The sequence below is a fragment of the Mastigoproctus giganteus genome, chromosome 9 (assembly GCF_048544385.1).
Source record: "Mastigoproctus giganteus isolate SK-2022 chromosome 9, ASM4854438v1, whole genome shotgun sequence".
Classification (NCBI taxonomy): domain Eukaryota; kingdom Metazoa; phylum Arthropoda; class Arachnida; order Uropygi; family Thelyphonidae; genus Mastigoproctus; species Mastigoproctus giganteus.
The window spans coordinates 103,166,039-103,190,302 of record NC_143583.1 but is presented as its reverse complement, the minus strand read 5'-3'; the positions used below and the strand labels follow the sequence as shown (position 1 = coordinate 103,190,302).

General features: G+C 37.2%; 1 protein-coding gene across 1 annotated transcript in view; it reads left to right on the top strand.

The window, feature by feature from the left end:
• The first annotated feature begins 1,078 nt into the window (after positions 1-1,078).
• Positions 1,079-24,264, top strand: part of LOC150080604 (uncharacterized) — a 138,855-nt gene continuing 115,669 nt past the window's right edge. The window contains exons 1-3 of the mRNA XM_090380751.1: positions 1,079-1,095; positions 10,001-10,114; positions 10,300-10,446. Of these exons, the coding sequence (XP_090236877.1) occupies positions 10,014-10,114; positions 10,300-10,446 (248 nt within the window). The 5' untranslated portion in view covers positions 1,079-1,095; positions 10,001-10,013. The remainder of the gene's footprint in view (positions 1,096-10,000; positions 10,115-10,299; positions 10,447-24,264) is intronic.

The following is a 24,264-nucleotide window of genomic DNA, read 5'->3' as shown; positions in this document are numbered from 1 at the left end:
GTAGTAGTAATGGAGGCGTGCGATGCAAGAAAGCAAGCGCATGAGCTTATGTAGCATCAGCCAAAAAAAAAACAAAAAAAAAAAAAAAACAATTTCATTCATCCATACCCTCTAAAAGTTTGTCCAGTTCCTCCTCGAATTTATTTAAGCTATCCACTTCCACAACGACAGATGGAAGTTTGTTCCAGCAATTAACCACCCACTGGCTAAAGGCAATTTTCCGTACATCTATTCTACAACTGTCTTTCTTCAATTTTAATCCATGCCTCCTCAGGTTCATAATCTGAACAAGTGGAAGAATTCCATCAGAAAGAGAGACCAAGACTCAGAATTAAATTTACATTTGTTCAAACTATTAAATAATGCACAGTAAACAAACAAATTTTTGTATAATGCCACTAATTTCTTTACCTTAATGATTTATGTTATGTCAGACAAAGGACAACGGCATTTTCTGTTCTGTTCTATTCTAAACGCCTTTAGGTAAAAATTGACTGTTCCATTCTATTCCCACATATTATGTCAGTGTGAAGAAATCTTTATTTTGTAATGTAGGAAATTGGTTTTATTTTTCATTTGTGTACAAAGGCCCTCAACCTTGCAGGTACCTAGTCTTCCGCCGCTGCACTTTGCAGAACTTAAGCCTTTCTTGGTAAAAAATACCCCTTCGTTCTCCTAACCAATCTTGTTGCCCTTCTCTGTACATGCTCAAGCAACTCTACGTCCTTCCTAAAATGAGGAATTTAGTTACGAAAAATCTAAAAGGCACAACAAAAATGTAATAATTAAAAATGTTTTCATTGCGCCCTCTATAGAATTAAAGCAGTTCTTCTTCGCGCGTATATTAAATATGTTAACTTGTGAGTGGGATGTGTGAAAGAAGGAAGTGTTTGATGAGTTTATTGTAGTTCTTATGGCATATTATGAGAAAGAGTGGGTTGCGAAATACGTCTTTATGAATTGTTTATGTAATTTTTTTTAAATACAAAGGTGCAGCTTAAGCCATATTTTGATTTTTTTTAACCTCTTTTAGGGATCCGCTTTCAAAATAAATATGAAATAAATATTTCACAATATAAAAAATATTGTCAAGTGGTAAGTTCATTAAAATTTAATATTGCAATTTTTAAATTTATTTATTTTTTTCCTCCATAGAACTACTGTTTTAAATAACATTCTAGCAACTTTGGCAATCATAAGTAGTCTAGTAAAGCGTGGTTTTTCATAAGTTCATTGTATACAACACGGCTGAAATTCAGTTTATGGTACTCTCGTGCTGCGATGTGTGACGAACAGAAGGTGACGTGAAGTGAGAAAAAATAGTTAGAATTAAAAAAAAAACCAAAACTATATAAACGGGTCATGTTTTTAATTGACTCATTTTTGTTCAGTGAAGAAATGTTAGATTTTTATGCGACTTTAGGAGGGATTCAAGCAAAAACCGGTCGTTGGCCACTTTCAGGGGGTAGGGGAGGGCAGAGGTGGCATATGCCCCCCTTAACCAAAAATTTGAAATTAAAGAAAAAGAATGCAGGCGTTCTAAAAAAAAAAAAAAAAAAACCTCAAAAGCGTGGTCTCCCATGCCCCCACCCCTTATTGATGATACCTGGACGTGGTTGCAATGCCCCCCCCTTATGATGATCCTAGATATGCCACAACCACGGGGTACTGTAAACTAAAGTTTTACTGAACACAAACATTTTTAATTGGCCTTTTAAAATTGATAGTATCCACAGAGATGGACTGGGTCAAAAATTCTTACCAGGGAAAAACAGATTGTATTGGTTAGAGTGTAATATTTAAAATCATATCTGCCTTTGGCCACTGGTGTTTCCCTAGTAAGTCTTATGGACAGGCCACCTCTGAGTATCCATTTTCTCACCTTGCTAACCAACTAATACAAAATACACCACTGTGTGTGAATACTTAGAACGATTGCTGTCTTCTAACAAATGAGGTTAATAGCATGTTCCAGGTTTTAGGAAAATTTCTAAAAAACATAATTTGGTTATACTCCAGTTATGGGTACACCTTTGGAGGAAGTGGCTTGTTTTTCTTGAATCCATCCTGAATTACTGGCATAAACTAACAACCTTTTTTCACTAGCAAAATGAAAGTCTTTTAAAAAACCCACACTTCTTTTGCTTGAATGCATCCTAAATTTGGCTATGCCTACATTGTGGTGACAAGGTGTATCCATAATCTGGAGTTCAGCCCATAACTTATCAGCAAGTTTAGCCTGGTCAAGATTACATGGATTTCACTAATTATGATATTTATCTCAACCTCCCACCTTTACTTCTACCTTTCCCTTCCACCTTTTTAGTTCCAGATGTTTATTGTGGTGATCATAGAAAATTTTGTAATTTGCTATTAATTCTTCTTCATTGTTATTATTAGAGTTCATTTTGTTAGATATAAAAATCAAAAACACCATTCTATGCTGTGACCTAACAGAAAAGTTCTCCACGACATTATAGTTGTTTTGCCACTTGTCGCTCATTTTGAGAGGTCTGAGTTTAAGTTGTGTTGCTGACTGGAAAAATTTCGGTTAGTCTTTAGTACAAGGTTCTTACCAGTGGATTTTTGTGATAATAATGGATGGGCAGGTCTCTTCGACCCATTGCTTCGCAGTAATTGGAAGATCTAGTCCCGGGAGGAAAACTGCTTCCTGAGTTTAAACCATCGGCAAAGGGGGATAATCAGGAAATGATTTTCCTTCTTTACTGCTGGTTTTAAATCGACAAAGAAATTACACTTAGGAATAGATAGGCATTCACTGTAACACAAAATTGTGGTGATTAGCAGTCACTCATTTCGAGGCAGTGGGCAGAGCTAGACCTGTCCATCACTTTTTGTCACAAAGATCCACGGGTAAGAACCTTGTACTAAAGACTAACCAAAATTTTTAAAGGTTTTTTAAATTGGGACTAAAGTTAGCTGATCTCAGGTAAAGCGAGTAGTTATTTCAGGTTTTTCGACCTGTACAACATGCAAATTAGCCAGTGAACATGCTCACTTCTATAGCCATAACCATATGATGGTGCAATGTGGTGTAATTCACTGACGTGCCTAAAAACCAACAACAATAACCAGAATCTCTTATACCTAACAGAGTAAAACACGAATAACACAAAAACCTTACTCTTTCAAAGTTTGTTTGAAGACTCCATCTCATCAAGAGAAATACTCTGTTGGTCAGAAGGTCTCTATAGAAAAGGCTGCGATCTGATATCCAGGTAGAAACAGCATGTACCGAATATTCAGAAAAACTTTTAGACTGTGAACTTTGGTAAAATGACAGCATTCCCATACAAAAAGGGAACTTTTTGCATGTCTCAAGAGGAAGAAATCCATAATGAATTATAAGACTAAGGAATAGTTTATTTTTATTTTTTTTTATTTGGTAGTTGTTTGTGCATTGGCTTCTGTGGCCATAATGCACCTCCCAAGGTTTTTCTTGCAGTACTTTGATCCAAACCCAAGGCGGGATTCGAACCCGCGACCTTTGGGTTGCTAGGTAGGCACTTTACCCACCCGGCTAGCCCGGTTGGCCTAAGGAATAGTAGCTGTAAACATGTCAGTATGAAGAGAAGGAAACATTAATTCTACTAGAAACCATCCATATGTTCCATCCTTCACAAAATAAAGTAGAATATTTAAACTGCCCGGCACAAATGCACATAGCAAACCCCTTAATATTTTAAATGTCTTCCTCCCTTTATAGTGGCTTCATCACTAGTCACTTGTTTGGAGTAGTCTAGGTTCAAATCTCATTGAAGTCAGGAGGGATTCTTAAAAGAAAGGTTCTTCAGTTAGAGATGTAGTTAGCTGATCTCAGGTGGAGAGAGTAGGGCATTTGTCATAAGTTATTCAAAGTTTTCAGTCTACATAACACATGCACAGTGCATGTCTTCGGATACTATTGTGCTTTATAAATGACAACAGCAACTTTAAATGTCAAAGATATGGTTAATCATAAACATTTTATGGAGGCACAGCAACATGTATTTGTGGGAAAACACCACATTTCCATTTTGAGAACAAATCATCCCTGCACAAAAAGCAGCTTAATAAGTTTTTCTCATTATCATTGGATATTTCTAAGTGAATAATATTGGTAACAAACTCATTTTTCCATGGAGGCTCTGCCAATTATCAGAGTTTGTTTCAATGATTATGCACTGTGCCATTGAAGATATTTCAGATGGAAACAAGGATTTTTCACAGATATTCATAAAAAGTTTTAGACAATTAAGATAATAGTAATTTAGGGAATCAATACATTAGACAGAAAACAAAACTTTTGAATTAACTTTCACTGTAATCCCCATTATTTTTAATATAAAAATTCCAACACTGTACTAGCATTTTTATTCCCCCAAAAAATTCTTAACTCTGTATACTCAGCCAGGTTTGCACTACTCTCAAATGTGCTAAAAAAAGCAAAAAATGCAAGGGCGCAGTGAGTTTTATAAGGGGAAGTTCTAAGATTTTAAATCTGAATTATGCAATGATGACTGTAGTTTTATGGGATATGGAGTCTAGCCCTGTATCCCAATGGTGTTGATAAGTAATGCCCTCTTTGGCCATAAAAGTATAAAGGCAGCAAATACAAATTTGAAGTTTATATAATTTATTTAACCAACACTGGGAAACTTATACTTTCTATGTATTCACCTTGTTTATCAATACATTTTTGCAAATTTCTTTCCAACACACATGTGCCATGTGGTAAAAGGATGGACCCTGCTGTTGAAGCCAGCCTGTGACTGCATTTTCAGATCCTCATCACTCAAATGTTTTCCAAGAAGATATCTCTACACAGTTCCAAAACAGAGCTGTCTGGAACTATATATGGAATGAGGGAGAAACTGCCCTAGGCCTGTAATTTTCATGAGTCATATGGGCATTGTGTGGCCTGTCATCATAGTGTAATGGGATATGGTGTCCTGTTAGAGCCTTTGTTTTTAGGTGTGTGTGCATATATTTATATACACACTGTATGTATATATATATATATAGAGTACACACACACACACACATATTGGTGTTCAAAGAAAGTGCATCACCTAGGAATTTCACATTTCTAACCCTTTTTCACAATGGTATGTTACATTAATGACTAGCATCACAAATAGAAATATAAACAAAAGATATTTATTAATAGTTAAGGCAAACCTAAGTAATATTTGACAGGTGCTCTCAAAATATTCCAAAATGAGCATTTGCAGCCTTTATACAACAGTTTTGGTAAACACGACAATTATGGCTGAAATGTTATCAAAGCCCTCAATTTGCTTCAGTTTATCATTTTAAATGGAAAACAAAATGAAAAGTTCACCACGTGAACTTTTCATTTTGTTTTCAATTTTGTGGTTCAACTAATATTTAGTTGAACCACCTCTGGCCCTGATGACAGCAGCACACCGTTGAGGCATTGACAAGATCAATTTCTGAAGATAATCAGCTGATAGTTTGGTTCAAAACACAAATTATGGCTTCCCGAAGGGTCTTTGGTTTCTTTCTGGCAACTGCAGATTCCACATGATACCAACAGTTCTCTATAGGATTCAGGTCCGGGCTGTTTCCTGGCCAGCTAACAGTTGTAATGGACTGTTCTTCCAACCATTTTTTCACCTGTAACAAATGTAAACACATTACTGTCGAACCTCTAATGCAGAAATGAAGCTAAAGTAACTGCAGAAGTGCCTACTTACACTTTTCGCCTGATGACAAGGAACAGAGTCATCCTAAAAGATTCAGTTACTTGGCAGGTTGAAATGGTCTCTAATGGCAGCAATTTGCCTTCCAATTTAGTCAGGTATCCATTGGCATTTGCGGAACCTTTTAAAAACTGCAGGTGATCTACTCCGTGATATGAAATGCACCCCATATCATTTGGCTTGCAGGGAATTTCACTGTAGACACTATACAGCATGGATTGTATTCTTCACTGTCTACGGTGAATCATTTGTCTCCCATCAGAGACATGTAGGTTGAATTTCTTCTCATCCAAGAAAATAACTGACTTCCATTAGACATGTTCCTTACACCAAATTAATTGGGCCTTTTTCATTTTTTGTGTGAGAAGGGGCTTCTTAGGACGACAGGCTGCAAGTCCATTTTTGAAGAGGTGTCTTCTGACTGTTTCTGCACTTGCTACCACTCCTGTATGTTCTTCCCATTCTCTTTTCAGCTCAGGCGAAGAAGCTTTACAGTTTTCAAGGCATAAGCACTTCAAAATGCGGTCCTGTTTTGGCGTAGAGACTCATTTGCATCCGGTTCCTTTTTTCCTATGAGCAGAATCAGTATTCTTGAGTTTGGAAAGAAATCTACTCACTGTTGACTGATTACAAGACACTCTATAAGTAATATGATGGGAAGAACATCCTTCCTCACATAAAGCAACAGTAGCACTCTTTCTTTCTTCAACTGCACGTATCTCACCATTCTGACACAAGCAAGGAATGACTGCAAATCTTGCAGTGTGCTTATATAGCTGTAAGCAACAGCTGATGCAATATTACATCATCACCTATGCTTGTCAATCTTATCTGATGTAATCTGTAAGACATATTACCTTATACTTATGTTATTCGGACGACAGTTACAATTTTAAGGAGTTATGCACTTTCTTTGAACACCAGTGTGTATATATATATATATATATATATATATATATATATATCTATGCATAAGTATTGTCATATTTTTTCCTCTGTCCTGTCTACAGGCAACAACTTGACATCTAATGGATGGATTTTCATGAAATTTTATATGTAGTTCTTTTAGAAAGATTTGCCATGCCATCCCAGGTTTCATTAAAATTGGACAAATAGAAATCTGTCAATTATTATTTCTTTTTTCCATAAAGTTTGTATGATAGCTGTCAAACAGCCAACAATTGCAGGCATTGTTGGCTGTTCAAGGTGGCTGCTGTTGAAGGTAATAGTATTCACCATATAGTACAAGGAAGCCACAGACTTTTGCTGCACCGTAAAAAAAAAAAAAAAAAGCCAAGTAGATCAGAAAATACAAATTATACGCTTTCCTCCTCACATAGCTAACTGTCCAGTTGACCTTTGAATTTATTCAAACTATCAGCCTCCACACTGCGAGGGTAACTTGTTCCAGCAATCAATGACTTGCTGGCTAAAGGAAATCTTCCAACAATATGATCTGAACCTCAATCCCTGTAATTTGAATTTATGGCCCGTAGTTCTGGAATTCTTTTTAACAGTGAAAATTCCATCTTCATTCATTTTACTAATCCCTCTCAGGGCCTTATAAAGATCAATCAGATCACTTCTGAGGTGCCTGGTTGCCAAGCTCTGTAGCCCACATAATTGGAGTCTTTCCACATATGATCGTCCTTTTGCCAATCTTACCACTGAAGTTGCCCATCTTTTGTCACTTTCAAGAAGCTCAGTCTTTTTTCCAATGAGGTCTCCATACTTGAACACAGTTTTCCAAATGTGGTCTTACAGTTGCTTTATACAGTCAGATTATGACCTCCTTATCTCTACAGAATAACATTCAATAAATCATTAATAGGACACCATAGGCTTTCTTGGCTGCCTGTTTATACTGTTCAAAAAACTTCATATTTGCCTGTATTATACTGTATAACTCCCAAATCCCTTTCCTCCTCCACTGTTTTTAATTCAACCCCACTAAGTGTATAGTTCATTTTGGGGTTGCTATTCCCCGAGTGTAAGACCTTGCATTTAGCAGCATTAAGATATAGCTGCTACTTCTCTGACCATCTTTGAAGTTTGTTCAAGTCATCCTGAAGGAGCCCTGCTTGGCATTGGTCATTAACAACTCTACTAATCTTGGTCATCTGCAAATTTTGACATCACGCCTTTTATCCCTTTCGATGTCATTTATGAAAGAGAGAAACAACAGTGGTCCAAGCACTAATCCTTGAGGGACCTCATTATTGATGTTACACCAATCTGAAGATTATCCATTAATCACAACTTTCTGCCCTGAAGCCACCCAAACATATCTACAGTAATCTCTCATGAGGGCGTGTTCAGACAATAGAGAACAGAAACCTTAGAATCTTATCAGTAATCCCAACCTGTTCAAGCATATCTACAGTAATCTCTCATGAGGGACCAAGTCAAATGTCTTGCTAAAGGTGTAGCCTGAATGGTCCGAAGAGGGACACACAACCATCCAACGTTCCAGGATGGGAAGATCACCATTGGTAGACAGTTGAGGTGAATGGCATTTGGTACCCACTGTCCACCTGGTCCAGATACCTGAGGACACCTGTGGCCCCATTGACTCAATGCCATGCTGTTAGGTAGGCAGTCTTAATGCTTTGTCTCATGAGTATGCGTGTGTAGAGAGAGAGAGACTTAAAGTAGAAGTCTATGGTAAAAGAGTAATAAATATTAAACAGTTATAATTAAACTAAATGGCTAAGTTTAGGGAATGTAAAACTAGTTTTATTAATGTTCTATAGAGTTATAGTCTTAGTAATCAATTTATAAGAAGATAACTATAATTACTCTTCACTTCTGTTAATCACAGAAAAAAAAGCAATTTTTTTCAATTAAATAAAAAAAAAAGTTGAATGTGTATGCCTGAAATGATCCTTGAGGGACCATTTCAGGCATAAACATTCAATTTTTTTCATTCTATCCCTTCTACCCTTTATTACCTAACTGCTTATATTACCTAACTTGTTTGTTTTATAGCCCTGTTAAGACTGTCGTGCACTTGGCAGTATCTCTCCTTGTTTATAGTCTGACCCTTCTCTAAAAAATCAGCAAAAGTTGGCCTTGTCTGACCAAACACTATGGCCATAATTTTTTGTGATCTGGAAATTTGTGGTTTTTTCTTCACTGGTGATGACCAATGTGTCCTTTCTATAGACTGCCATTTAGAATAAGGGCATGAAATCCAGGTCTTTTCATTACCTGTTATCAGGCCATAAAAAAAAAAAAAAAAAAAAAAACTTGAAAGTTATTCCAGTCCTGCAACAGGCATTGGTAGTTCTCTTACCTAGAAAATTTTGTTTTCTTGTTAACAGCTTAGGTACCCAATTGCAGCATATTTTCCTATAATCTAGTGTGTCTAAAATGGTTAATACGCTTCTCTTCGAACACTCTAGTGCATCCATCATTGCATATGCGTTTATTGTCCTGTCTTTTTGAATTATATCATACAAAATCTAAGCGTTTTCTTCATTGCACCCAGACTTCTCCTTGGCTAGTCAGTGTCAGTGACTTCATTAAATATGCAATCCACCTATGAATGTTGTTTATATCAAGTGTCTTGGTGGTATATTTTTCTTTTTTTCATCACTCCAAATGGTTGTTTTGTCCCAATTTGAAAAGGAACTCTATCCTGAGTGTTGGCAGAAATGGACACCAGTTTTATTGTTCATAGCTTCAGGTCTTTAATAGACAAATTTTTATTTCAGTAGTATATTATTTTATGTAATACTTTTATTTTAGCAATAATGACTCTTGTATCCGTAAAACTACTGACTTTCCATTCCGCAGTGTAACAAAACTCTCTTTTTCACATTACTCTGATACCACTTTTTGTTTTGTCACCATACTGCTGCTGCTTTTATATATTTCTATTTTAGAATTTAAAAAATAAATTACCAACTTTTTTTCAAGCTTGATACATTTTTAAATAAACTACTCGCACTACATGTGGGCAGTTTTAAAATTGTCTACAAATAATTATTGCTGGATGTTTAGGTGTTGAAATGAGACAAAATAAATGCTTCTGAATGACCATTAATTTTAATTATCGATAAATTTATATTCCTTTTTGAATCACCTTTGTATGTTAATATTTAAAAATAATCTTGACAATAAAAATAATGTTAACAGTGATAATGTATTATCACTGATAGCAGATAATATATTTAATCTTTCTGGTAAAAAAATCTGTTTTATTAATTTGCTTTTAAATTTATATTTGATTTTATCATATGTGTAGAAATATATTTTACAAACTATTTCAGCTTATCAGTGCTCATGATGATATCTCTCCCGAAGAATAATTTACAAGAGCACTTTGCTCGTTATGCTGCTTCAAAGAAAAATCTTCTTAACCTGGTAAAAAATGAATGTGCAAGGTAAGTTATCTGCTATTCAGCTTATTTTCACAATCATGGCACATTTTTACTACTTAAATTAAATCTTGTTTAGTACATCAGTATTTTGTTAGTTTGGTGTTAAAACCACTGTTTTTGAAGTATATGATTATGATAATTTGAAAGTGTCATGTATGTTATTTTATTTATGTATTTTTTAATTTCAGGAAATTTAGTTTTCGAAGACCTTCAGATTTAAATAAATATAGGGAAAGAATGAAATCATTAAACGTTTCACCTTCTTCGGCAAGCTCTTCAGAACGTTCTTTTAACCAGTCAGAATTTCATTCAAGAGTAAATGACTCCTTTCTCCAGTAAGTTTTCAGCCATATGTAATTATAATTTCTTAATATGCACGAAATGAGTTCAGTAATTAAATCTTAAGATAATGAAAATATATTCTTTTATGTGCAAACCCACATCAAGCATAAGTGAGGCTCTTCCCCATTATGTTGCAGTCTTTCCCTCCTTTCAAGAGAAAGGGAATTCTTTTAATATAATTAGAAGCTAATATAATAATCAGATTGTGTGATATGCTGGGGCAAAACCCTGAGATAAGGTTAAAATTCAGAAGAGTGCAGGTGAAAATGAAGATCATTGGGACTAGAACTGAAACCATGTATGTCTGTAAAAGAAGGTTAAGAAGTTTTTCTGAAGTTTAATTCACTTATATGAGGTAAAAGTTCGGTGGGACTTCTGAGTGAAGTGAAGTTTTTAGATGTTTTGTGTACATAGCAAGGTATATTCAACTCCTTACATGACACAGATTTGCCAATGTCACCTGTGTTTACTACATCAAGCTGGCAGAGTAGAGGCAGCAAGATTGTTGACTGGCTGATGGAGGTACCTCCTAGAGTGTTAGTAATAGATTTGGCCAGGCATTAAAATCATTTTAATGCTGTACTATCAAAATATGCAATGTTGGTCCTGGCACCACCATGATGCCTGTCATCACTCCAAAAGGTAACTCAAACTGCAAAATAGCAGAGATTGGTGCAGGACTTTTGCCAAACATGGAAAAAGCCCTCCGCCAATCTGTTCTCCATTAAAAAAAAAAAAAAAAATGGTAGTAGTAGCAGTGGCATGTGATGCAAGAAAGCAAGTGTATGAGCGAGCTTATGCAGCATCAGCCAAAAAAAAAAAAAAAAAATCACACCACTCCCTCCAAATGCTTGTCCAGTTCCTCCTTAAATTTATTCAACCTATCAACTTCCACAACGGCAGATGGAAGTTTGTTCCAGCAATTAACCACCCGCTGGCTAAAGGAAAATTTTTGCACATCTATTCTACATCCGTCCTTTCTTAATTTGAATTTATGCCCCTTTAGGTAATCTGAACAAGTGGAAGGATCCCATCAGAATTCAGCATGCTCAATCCATTCAAGGCCTTATACACCTCAATCAGATCACTGCACAGGTGCCTAGTCTCCAGCCACTGCAATTTGCATAACTTAAGCCTCTCTTGGTAAGAGGATCCCTTCATTCCCCTCACCAATCTTGTTGCCCTTCTCTGTACACGCTCAAGCAAATCTACGTCCTTCCTAAAATGAAGCCTCCAGACCTCTTTGCAGTACTCAAGGCGTGGCCTGACCATTGCCTTTTACAGAGGGATAATCACCTCCTTTTCCCTGCTAGCAAAATTCCTATATATCATTGACAAAACCCCATGACCTGCCCTGGCAGCCTGTCTGCATTGCTCAGAAAACTTCATATCTGACTGCACAATTACTCTCAGGTCTTTCATTTTCTACCACCTTAAGTGCAGTACCACACAGTTGGTATGGTTCTCTGGGATTACTTCTACCCATATGCAGTACTTTGCATTTGTCAAGGTTAAACTTCAGTTGCCACTTCTTAGCCCATCTGCCCAAATTATCTAGATCCTGTTGTAGTAGTACACTGCCATTGCTGTCATTAACAACCCTGCCAACCTTTGTATCATCTGCAAACTTCGACATTAAGCCTGATATACCTTCATCAATATCATTGATAAATATACAAAACAACAGTGGACCCAACACCGAACTATGTGGGACTCCACTAATAACATTAGTCCACAAAGAGCAGCACCCATTGATTACCACCCTCTGTCTTCGCCCACTTAACCATCCTTTTATCCATTGTAGCAACTTACCCTTAATACAATTCTGCTCCAATTTGTCCAATAGTCTTCCATGCGCAACAGTGTCAAAAGCTTTCCTTAAATCCAAATATATGATATCAAAATTATTTTTTGCATCCAGTTCCTTTGTAACCACATCATAATATCCTATCAAATTTGTCAGACAAGGCTTTCCCTTAACAAACCCATGCTGTGTCTGAATTATTGCTGCAGTCTTGTCTAGATGATCCTGCATCATCAGCCATTTTCAATCCACTGCAGGATGAAGGCCTCTCCAGCAACTTTCCAGTTCCTTCTCTTTTGAGCACTGGCCATCCATTTACTACCCACAAACTCACGAATTTCATCTATCCATCTCCGCCTTTGTCTTCCAGGTTTTCTTCTAGCTCCTCTTGGATACCATTCTGTTATTTTCTTAGTCCATCTGTCATCATGTCTTCAAGCTATGTGTCCTGCCCAAGACCATTTTAGTTCTTTAGTTTTGATAAGAATGTCCTTTACTCGAGTTTGCTGCCTAATCCATGTGTTTCTCTTCTTATCTAACAGTCTGATTCCCAGTATAATTCATTCCATTCTTCGCTGTGTAGTTCTCGGCTTCTCTTCCAATCTTTTGGTGAGTGCCCAAGTTTCACTTCCATAAGTCATGGTGGGGAGTATACATTGATTCATTATTTTACGTTTCAGACAAACTGGGATATTGCTCTTCAGTATGTGACTATATTTCCTGAATGCTATCCATCCAAAATTTATTCTTCTCTTGACTTCCAGCCATTTATCATTATTACAGCTAATAACTTGTCCCAGATAAGTATATGACTCCACCTTTTCAATTACTGCTCCTTCAATCATTATTTCCCTTTCCGTGGCATACTTGTTCATCATTACTTTTGTTTTAGCCATATTCAACTTTAGTCCAAAATCCTTACTAACTGTGCATAACTGATTAAGATTTTCCTCTAATTCTTTTGGATTGTGGCTTATGACCACAATGTCATCTGCAAATCGTAAATGGTTTAGGTACTCTCCGTTCACATTGACTCCTTTCTGTGACCAGTCTAATCTTCTGAAAGCTTCCTCAAGGGCAGCAGTAAACAGCTTTGGAGATATTGTGTCTCCTTGTCGAACTCCTTTCTCGATTTTAAATTTCCTACTGTCTTTGTCTAGTCTAATAAAGGAGGTAGCACTCTCATATATTTTCTTCAAAATCATAATATATGGGGTATCTATGCCTTGTCTTTCCAGTTTCCCGAAACATTCTTTTATGCTGTATGGAGTCAAATGCCTTTTCATAATCCACAAATGTCAGGCATAATGGTGTTTTATATTCATTTGCTTTCTCCATTAGCTGTGATATTACGTGAAGGTGATCCATAGTTGAGAATCCTGTCCTAAAGGCAGCTTGCTCTTTCGGTTGATTCTCATCAAGTATTCTTTCTAATCTGTTAGTAATGACCCTTGTGAACAACTTGTAGATGTGGGATAACAAGCTAATTGGTCTATAATTTCTGATTTATATCCTTTCTTATGCAGCAAAACTATGATTGCATTATTCCACTGCTCAGGCGTCACACCTTTTCTAATGCACTTTGTGAAGAGCCTTGCCAGTTTTTGTGTTATGTCTCTTCCTCCCAATTTTAACAACTCTACAGTAACTTCTTCTTCCCCCTGGGCTTTCCGATTCTTCATTTTCTTCAATGCATGTTCTACCTCATCAGGAAGAATATCGGGTATGTCGTATGTGTTGCTACTTTGCAATCCATCTTCCCCACTGCTGGTATCATTCCTTTGCTCCTTGTATAATTCTCTATAATAGTCTTCTGCTATTTGAATTATGCCTTCTCTGCTGTTTATAAGTACACCATCGCTATTCTTCAGTTTCAGTATCATTTGTCTTTCTGTATTACTGCTCATGGCTGCTGACTTAAATCCTTTGTTTTCCCTTAATGCTTGTTCTACTTTTTGTGTTAAATCTTGTTATGTCCTCTCTGAGTCTCTTTCTAATGGCTTTGCAGAACTCAGTATACTCAATTTTCTCCCTGTCAGTGTTTTTCTTGCTCTTCATTTGTTGTCTTTGGTTCATCATGACAAGTGTTTCTTGACTAATTTTTTCTTCTTTGGATTTCTTTTTCCCTATAGGTTTCTTGGGCTTTATCACTTTCAGAAAGTTGTAATATTCCTCGTCGATATCTTGGTCCTGAGCAGTCTGCAGAAGCTCAAACTTGTTAAGTTCCAGTACATACTGCTTTCTCTCCTCCTCTGTTATTTCAAAGACCTTTGTATTATTTACTCGAGTCAGTTTTTTCCTTTCCTTTCCTACATCTATATCAAGTGTACATCTTACCATTCTGTGATCACTTCCAACATTTACCTTATTCAGGACGGTAACATCATTCACAATATATCTTCTGTTAGTGAGGATGAAGTCGATTTCATTAGTTGTTAATCCATTTGTACTCTTCCATGTCCGCTTTCTGTTCACCCTTTTCTTGAAAAAAGTGTTCTTTACTGACAATCCTTGAGATTCTGCAAATTCCACAAGTCTTTCACCTCTTATTTCTTTCACCAATTCCAAAATTTCCTATAGTTCCTCTTTCTGCACTGTTTTGCTTTTTTCCAACCTTAGCATTGAAGTCCCTCATAATAATAGTGTAGTGGGTTTTCTGCTCATCTAGAAGACTCAATTTCGGTGTACATTTCTTCAACCTCTTCATCAACATGGCTCGATGTTGGTGCATAAATCATTATAATCTTTAGCTTGTACCTCTTAGAAATCTTGAGTATTAGTCTTGACACCCTTGGTGATGTACTTTTGAATTCCAAAATGTTGTTTTTAAAATCTTTATGGACCAGAAACCCAACTCCGCCTTCACTCCTTTCACTGTTTCCATTGGTGTACAGCAGATTTCCACTTGATAAACTTATGATTCATTTCTTCTTCTTGTTTCAGCCAAACCGATGATATTCCAATTCACATATTCTAATTCCTTTTCCAGCTCTAATCCTGCAATGCATCTTTAACCAGTGATTCCATTATTTTACCTGGAACAGAAGTTAAACTAACTGGTCTGTAATTACTCGTGTCACCCTTCGATCCCCCTTTGTGAATTGGGGATACATTTGCACATCTCCAGTCCGTGAGAACCTCCCCTGAGACCAAGGATGCTCTCATAACTATGGCTAAGGGTTTGCTTAGTTGCTTTGCCGCCTCCTTTAATATAACTGGATACACCCCATCCACCCCAGGTGCTTCTCTTATGTTTAACTTCAACAATTTCTCCTCCACTTTGCTCTCAGTTATTACAAAATCGTTAAGTATCCTGCTACAATTTGATAACCTACTGCCATTTTCAAACCTTAATAATTCCTCATGTGTGAATGTAGATGCAAAATACTCATTCATTTTGTTTGCTATCTGAGCAGAATCATCAACAGTCGAACCATCGATGTCAAGTGGACCAATCAGATTCATCCCCTTCCTTTTAGAGTTTATATACGTAAAGAAATCCTTGCTGTTTTTCTTAGCTTCTTTTGCCAAGGATTTCTCGTAATCTGCCTTCGCATGCCTAACCTCCTTTGTGACCTGATTATAAACTAGCTTATATCTGCCATAGGCTTTTGGGTCGCTTGATAATTTATATGCATCCCATGCATTTTTCTTCTCTGTCACAAGTCTCATTAGTTCATTTGATAACCATTTAGGTGTAAACCTTGAACAATATTTCTTAATAGGTATGAAACTTTTAGTAGCATTCATGATTAATTCCTTGAATGCTTCCCACTTAGAATTTACTGTTGGTAACATCATCAGTTGATCCCACTGTACAGAATTTAAAAACTTTCTGCTACCACTGTACTCACTTTTACTGAAGTAAAAACTCTTTCCTTTACCCCTGATGGTAATTATATCTTTAAGTAAATCCCACATCAGTACACTGTGATCACTGCCACCTAGTGGTTCCTTTATCTGCAAATTCTTAATACACGAATGATCAGTGCTGATAACCAGATCAAGAGTATTACTCTCTCTGGTTGCCTCTCGAACATGCTGCTGCAGAAAACAATCATCCAATAAATCCACAAAAGTGTGACTAGTGTGTGAGTGACCAACCCACAAGTTCCAGTCAATATCTGGGAAGTTAAAATCCCCCATTATAAGACATTCCGATTTACTAGCCCACTCTGTTTCTCTGTACAATTCTTCATTGTACTCATTCGAGTCATTAGGCCTATAACACACTCCTCTTATTTTTGCTTTCGCAGTGCTTATGTCACATCAAACTGACTCAACAGTGCACTGTTCATCTATATCAACTGGATGCACTTCTTTTGATTTTATGTTTTTCTTAATTAACAGCATAACACCTCCTCCCTTTATATCCTGTCTATCCTTTCTGTACACATTGTACTCCCCAAATTCCAGTTCTGCATTCCTTATATCTGGGTGACACCACATCTCTGCTATCCCAACAGTATCCGCCTTTGATTGTCTTGACCAACACTTCAAATTCATCAAATTTATTTACTATACTTCTAGCATTGGTATACATGCAAGCATACATGCTCCTATTCCTAGTTACTGTAACACATCCCATATACCCACCTATTTCACGATGACTGCCATCCCTCCCCGAAACCCCCAACACCCCTCGCTCCAGGTCGCTACTTATTCTAATAGTTGTGCAAGAATCACCTTCACCTCTGCCTGCGGCTACTGTTAAACTATTAGTCCTTGTATCCCCCGAAGCTAGCAGTTTTCCAACCCACCTAACACTGCCTTGATAGCATCAGCAAATATTCTTGCACCCTTTCTATTTAAGTGTATCCCATCCCTGTAGAAGCAGTCTCTCCTGTTAACAAGTACAGACCAGGTTAAAAAAAATTCTATCCCTTGAGCCTTGCACAATATTTCCAGGGTCAAATTGATCGACGAGGCTTTCATCATATACTTCCTTCTATTGTGTCTGGGCAGAATTGCGGACACTTTCAAATTCAACCCTAATTCCCGGCTTTTTTTCAACAGTGACCTGTACTTGTTAAGTAATTCTGCCGGTCTCCTTCCCTTAATATCTTAATGGTGGTATTGCATTGAATCAGCCATTCAATAATACTAATATTATATATTCATCTATTGCTTAGTACTGCCTAATGTTAGCAGCAGCTTGACAATCACACATATAGAGTTTGGATGCCACACCTTGATCCCTTCTTATATTGGTTCACACCTGGATAGTCACCCTAAGTGTACTAAACATTCATTGTATTTTTTTTTTTTTTTTTTTTACATTTTTAATGGATACATACTCAAGATTACAAACAGGACAACTGTTGTGAAAAGTGCAATTAGAGGATTTGGCTATCACAAAATTGGACTTGACTCACGAGTGAGACCTGAAAACCACCATGTTCAACCTATACGTGGTGGCCTTAGCTGTCACTTCTGGATAATCTCAGAAACCCAATTCAAGTAAAAACTTGTTCTCAGGGAACTCAAAACATCTCTTAGTAGTCTGCCAACTGTGTGTGTGGCGTGCTGGGACAAAACCCCAATATTATTGATAAACTACTGCTTCTAATTGTACTTGAATAAATACAGTAATACCCCGACTTACGCGAACTCGGAGTTACGCGGTTCTTGATTTTTTCGTTTGGCAACACTGCCACCCAATATCTTCAAGGTCGTTTTTCATATGTTATCGATATACGGTGTGACGGTGGAGAGTGAGAGCGAAAGATGAACAAAATTCAACTTTGCTACGCATGAGCTGCACACATATACAAGAATTTGTATTCCAACTGTCATATTTCTGTGTGCATTCGAATTCGTGCTCAACGTTTGTCGGAAATTACATAGTTTTCACGAGAGAAGTGGATCGCGTCGGTCGAGCCATATACAATCAGTCCTCGTATAACACGTGTTTACACTACACGAATTCGATCATACAGTATTTATAAATACGGTAATGATATCTTATAATATAACACGAACCGAATTGGCTTATGCACGATTCACCTTTGTGTTTACAAGAAATGGCAGTCGAATGCAGAATCACCCCAACCGAATGCAATACGATAGGAATGAAGAGGAGATTCTGAAAATGTATTTGTTTTAGGGGGAACACATTTCACCATAATAACGTAAAAACCAACACAATTCCAGCTATCGGTATGCAATTAGATCGAGTTTACTACCATTTATAACAGATTCCACTAGCAGAAACGCAACTGGATTTTTATTGTTTTATGGTAGTAATCCCTAGAAATGTGAGGTGTTAATAGTGTATCTCTGCCTTTATGGTGTTGTTTATTTAGTTGCTACATGCGTGCAGCTTTGTTTATGCGTATCAAGCATGCCTCCTCGTTTTGAAATTGTGCTTTATTCCCTAAAAATGAGTAAAATACTTAAAAGGTGTGAAAAGGAAGCGTACTGGTGAAGACACTGCAGATTCAGAGAGAAAAAGAAAAGCAATTATCGATAAACAGAGGCGGACTGGGTCAAAAATTTATAGTGGCCTCATACTATGGTTTATGGCCAAAATCACACAGGCCCACCGGGGTTTCCCCGGTAAGGCTTATGGCCAGTCTGCCTCTGTCAATAGAGAAAAAATATGAAATTGTGAAACGCTTTGAGCGAAATGAAAGACCATGTGATATTGCACGTGCTACAGGCCTAAATGAGGCAACGGCGAAAAGCACATGACAATTGCAAACTTGACAGAAGGTCTCAGCTCAATTGAAAAGGGCTTAAAAATTTTAGAAAACATAGACTACAACGAAGAACGCGTTATAGCTACAAAGCAAGGAATAAAAAAATTATTAGCTTGCTACGAAGAAATTCTGCGTGAAAAAAAGAAGTCTCTGTGTCGTCAGATGAATTTGTTAGATTTTATGAAGCCATCGACATCGAAATAACTTTTTTACTTAAGTCATTTATTTTTTTAATACATATTTTGTATTAATATGTATAAAGAACTGCAATTTTATTAATATTTTTCTTTTAAACTAGTGTTTTTGTTAGTCCTTGGTCCCAATTAAACAAAATTTATATGTATTTATATGCAAAGTTGTACCCCGACTTACGTGAATTCGACTTAAGCGATTTTCGTCGGACCCACCTATCGCGTAACTTCGGGGTATTACTGTATAGCGAGGGTTTGCTGATCCCATGAGTGAGTTCCTGGTTGTGTAAGTATTTATCCTATTCCTTGTGAACTGCACCTGGTCCATTCATAATTTGCTACTCAAAGTATGGTTTTGTTTACAAGTGAAGGAATCAACTGTGAAAGGTGTTAGATGAAAAAAGAATATGGCCTTCAATAAGCAGTATGCACCAAATAGGATAATAAAAACTGGTAGATATTTCAGCATGTCTCAGACGTGCTGAAATATCTACCAGTTTTTTGTAAACTAATTGGTGGGTCATTTTCAACCACATGCAGATATACACTGAGTGATCACTGAATTATGACCACCTATCTAATACTTCGTAGGTCCTCCTTTTGCCCTCAGTACAGCAGCTATCTGAAGTGGCACTGATTCAACATGATGTTGGAAGTATTCGGGAGGTATGGCCAACCAAGCTGTGTAATGAGGTCAGCAATGCAGGTATGGAAGTGATTGGTGTATCCAGATGCCTGATATGCTTTTCCATAGTGTCCCACAAGTGCTCTATGGGATTAATATCGGGGGAGTTCGGAGGCCAATCGATATGCTGGAAGTCAGAACTGTGTTCCTCAAACCATTCCAGCACAAGTGCCCAATGGCTCGGTGCATTGTCATCTTGGAAGACACCATTGCCATTCGGGAAAAAGTGCAATATAGCGGGGTGTACACAGTCAGCAAGCAGTTGAAGATAGCAGAGACCACTGATACGGTGTTCCACATGCACCCGGGGTCTAAGTTCCTGCCAGTGAAACAAGCCCCACACCATACAAACACCTGCAGGCCAGTGGTGGTGTTTGTATGCCCCACTCCATACAAACACCTCCACTGGCCTGCACTTTTGATACCATGCATGATGGATCAAGAGCCTCATGTTGTTGACTCCAAATTCGTACACGACCATCCATGGTATGAGTAAATAATGTGACTTATCTGACCAGCACACCTTCTTCCAGTCTTCTAATGTCCAACTTGCATGCTCTTTGCACCAGGCAAGTCTTTTATGCTGATGAACCTTTGTTAGGAGAGGATGCCATAGGGGTCATGTGCTGGTATAGCCCATACGTGCAAGCGTGCGATGCATGGTCATGCCAAATATTGTTCTGGGTTGGCCCACCTTGTATTGGGTAGTCAGCTCTTCAACGGTGCTGTGCCTGTTTGCCTGTACAAGTCGTTGGACCCGGTGCTTACCTCTAACATCAACCTTTCGCTGACCTTTGCAGTTTTGCCATTGGGTCGTTGTTGACCATTTTGACGCCAGTTCTGGTACACTTTAACTACGGCGGCTCTCAAACACTGCACCAGTTCAGCAGTTTGGGAAATTGAGGCACCAGCTTGTCGAGCACCCACAATCTGTCCTTTTTCAAAGTCTGATAAATCCTTCCTTTTACCCATTGCACTCAGAATTTTACTATCTTCTGAACCACTGACACCTTATCTATGCTATGTAGGTCGACTAACTCTGCACTCTTGAACCTCACGTGATCAACGGGTTGCATTCAGTTTTCATAGGGGTGGTCATAATTCAGTGATCACTTGGTGTGTGTGTGTGTGTGTGTGTGTGTGTGTGTATATATATATTATTCTTTAGTAATATGATAATTTATGTTGTATTTTACTTTTAATATACTTCTATAGTGGTTTTCCTTAAATTATTTCTAGATTTTTCTGTTGTCCCGGTAGCTGTTTTAGCAATGCCCGGGTACGAACAGAGTACATATTATTATTTTATCTTTCTATTGTGGTTTATTGTGTTTATTTTCTTAATTACGGGTGTTTTCTACTCATAGGTATTATGGTTAATACATTACTGGTCTTTAAGCTAGCCTAAACTCGGTTATCTTAAATGCCCAGGGCCTATTCATTTTTTATTTTTCAACTTGTTACGTATTGCTAAAGAAATTGTCATATTAATTATAGATGAAAAACTGTAGCAATACTACTTTATGACAAAATGATAAAATATTAAACATTTTTATACATTTATTGTATTACATCTTTATACATATTTGTATTACATCACATGGTCGTCAATCCCCTACTTCATCGGGGGCTTTGAGCGGATTGACGGTCCATTCGATGTAATGCATTACTTACTTACCCGTTTCTGTTTGTATCTATCACAGCTTTGCTATTTTGTCCGATACTGAATTCTAAGTTTCTTTTAAATTCCCATTTTTGTCCCTTTCCCATTGCTATTAGTTAAATAGGTATTATTTATTATAAATTTATTATGAACCGAATTAATATCCCATAATTTCTACATCAACTGTGATAGTTCAGTATCGGACAAAATAGCAAAGCTGTGATAGATACAAACAGAAACGGGTAAGTAAGTAATGCATTACATCGAATGGACCGTCAATCCGCTCAAAGCCCCCGATGAAGTAGGGGATTGACGACCATGTGATGTAATACAAATATGTATAAAGATGTAATACAATAAATGTATAAAAATGTTTAATATTTTATCATTTTGTCATAAAGTAGTATTGCTACAGTTTTTCATCTATAATTAATATGACAATTTCTTTAGCAATACGTAACAAGTTGAAAAATAAAAAATGAATAGGCCCTGGGCATTTAAGATAACCGAGTTTAGGCTAGCTTAAAGACCAGTAATGTATTAACCATAATACCTATGAGTAGAAAACACCCGTAATTAAGAAAATAAACACAATAAACCACAATAGAAAGATAAAATAATAATATATATATATATATATATATATATATATATATATGTGTGTGTGTGCATATGTAATTTTTTTTTTTTTTTTTTGTATGTTAGCCCTCTAATGACCAACACTTCACTAATAGCTCAGAGAAACAGTCTTCCACGTGGGCTATTTCTCTGAGCTGTTAGTTTATCATTAAACATATCATAAAACATACAATTTAGACTGTCTGCCTTTATTATATCAACAGCAATAGGAGCTGGAGAGTTGCCACTTCAGAAACCACACAGATATGCAAAATATATATTTGCATGTTCTGCTACAATGAACGATGCAGTCATTTGAACAATCAACTTTTTAAGAAAAAAAAAAAAATAGTAATGCATTGTTTGTACACATAGTAATGTACCTTGCTCCATGTGCTGAGAAATTTCTAGTGTGATTTACTAGAACCCCTAATGTAAGGACTGGCTCTGTTAACAATTCTTAGCAATATACTATCATTTTTATTTCTCTGCTCTCTTAGCAGATATTGTTGGGATATCAGAGACGTGGTGTCACACAAATATAAGTACAGCAGGCCCCTGTTATAACGCGGTTCACTTTACACTGATTCGCTATAACGCTGTTCTTATATTATAACCCGTATCTGACTATAACGCTGTCACAGATCACTATAACGCTCTTTTACAGCTTGCATTTTTGGCATATTTAACGAAATCGTTTAATTTGATGGAGTCGATAGTTTGAAAATGAATGCCAAAAGAGCATTAAAATGTTTCCCACGCTCAGTGAAATTTTCTCGCACGCTAATTTAATGCAGTACAATGACTTGCAAGAATATTTGCTGATGCTATCGAGGCAGTGTTAGGTGGGTCGGAAAACTGCTAGCTTGGGGGGAGACAAAGACCAATAGATTGACAGTAGCCACTGGCAGAGGTGAAAGAGATTCTTGCACTGTTTCTATTAGAATGAGCAGAAGCCTGAAAAACAAGATGCATGGTATTTCAGAGACTGCTGGGAGCCATTGCGGTACAAGTAAACACATGGGTTGTGTTAGGGTAGCTAAGAATAGAAACAGGTGCAGGTATACTTGCGTGTACACCAATGCTAGGAGTTTAGTAAATAAATTTGATGAATTTGAGGTATTGCTCAAAACATCGAAGGCAGATATTGTTGGGATATCAGAGACGTGGTGTCACACAGATATAAGGGATGCAGAACTGCAATTTGGGGAGTACAACGTCTACAGAAAGGATAGACAGGATAGGAAGGGAGGAGGGGTTATGTTATTAGTTAAGAAACACATAAAAACCAAGGAAGTGAAGCCAGTCGACATCGCTGGACAGTGCAGTGTGGAGTCAGTTTGGTGTGACATAAACATTGGGAGATCAAAATTGAGAGTAGGAGTGTGCTATAGGCCTAATGACTCTGATGAGTATAATAAGGAACTGTACAGGGAAATAGAGTGGGCCAGTAAATCAGAGTGTATTATAATGGGAGATTTTAATTTCCCAGATATTGACTGGAATTTGGGGGCTGGTTACTCACACACTAGCAGGACTTTTGTGGATTTATTGGATGATTGTTTTCTACATCAGCATGTTCGGGAGGCAACTAGAGGGAGTAATACTCTTGATTTGATTATCAGCAGTGATTCTTCATGCATTAAGAATCTGCAGATAAATGAACCACTAGGTGGCAGTGATCACAGTGTGCTGAAGTGGGATTTACTCAAAGAGGTAACTACCATTAGGGGTAAAGGGAAGGGTTATTGCTTCCGTAAAGGCGACTACGATGGACTGAGACAGTATTTAAATTCTATACAGTGGGACCAACTGATGATGTTACCAACAGCAAATTCAAAATGGGAAGCATTCAAAGAACTTATCTTGGAAGCTACTAGGCTTTACATACCAACTAAGAAATATTGTTCAAGGTTTAGGCCAAAATGGATGTCGGATGAACTAATGAGGCATATGGCAGAGAAGAAAAATGCATGGGATACATACAAATTAACACATGACACAGAAGCCTATGATAGATACAAGTTGATATGCAACCAAGTTACAAAGGAGGTTAGGCAGGCGAAGGCAGATTACGAGAAATCCTTGGCAAGGGATGCAAAGAAAAACAGCAAAGAGTTCTTTACTTATGTAAACTCTAGAAGGAAGG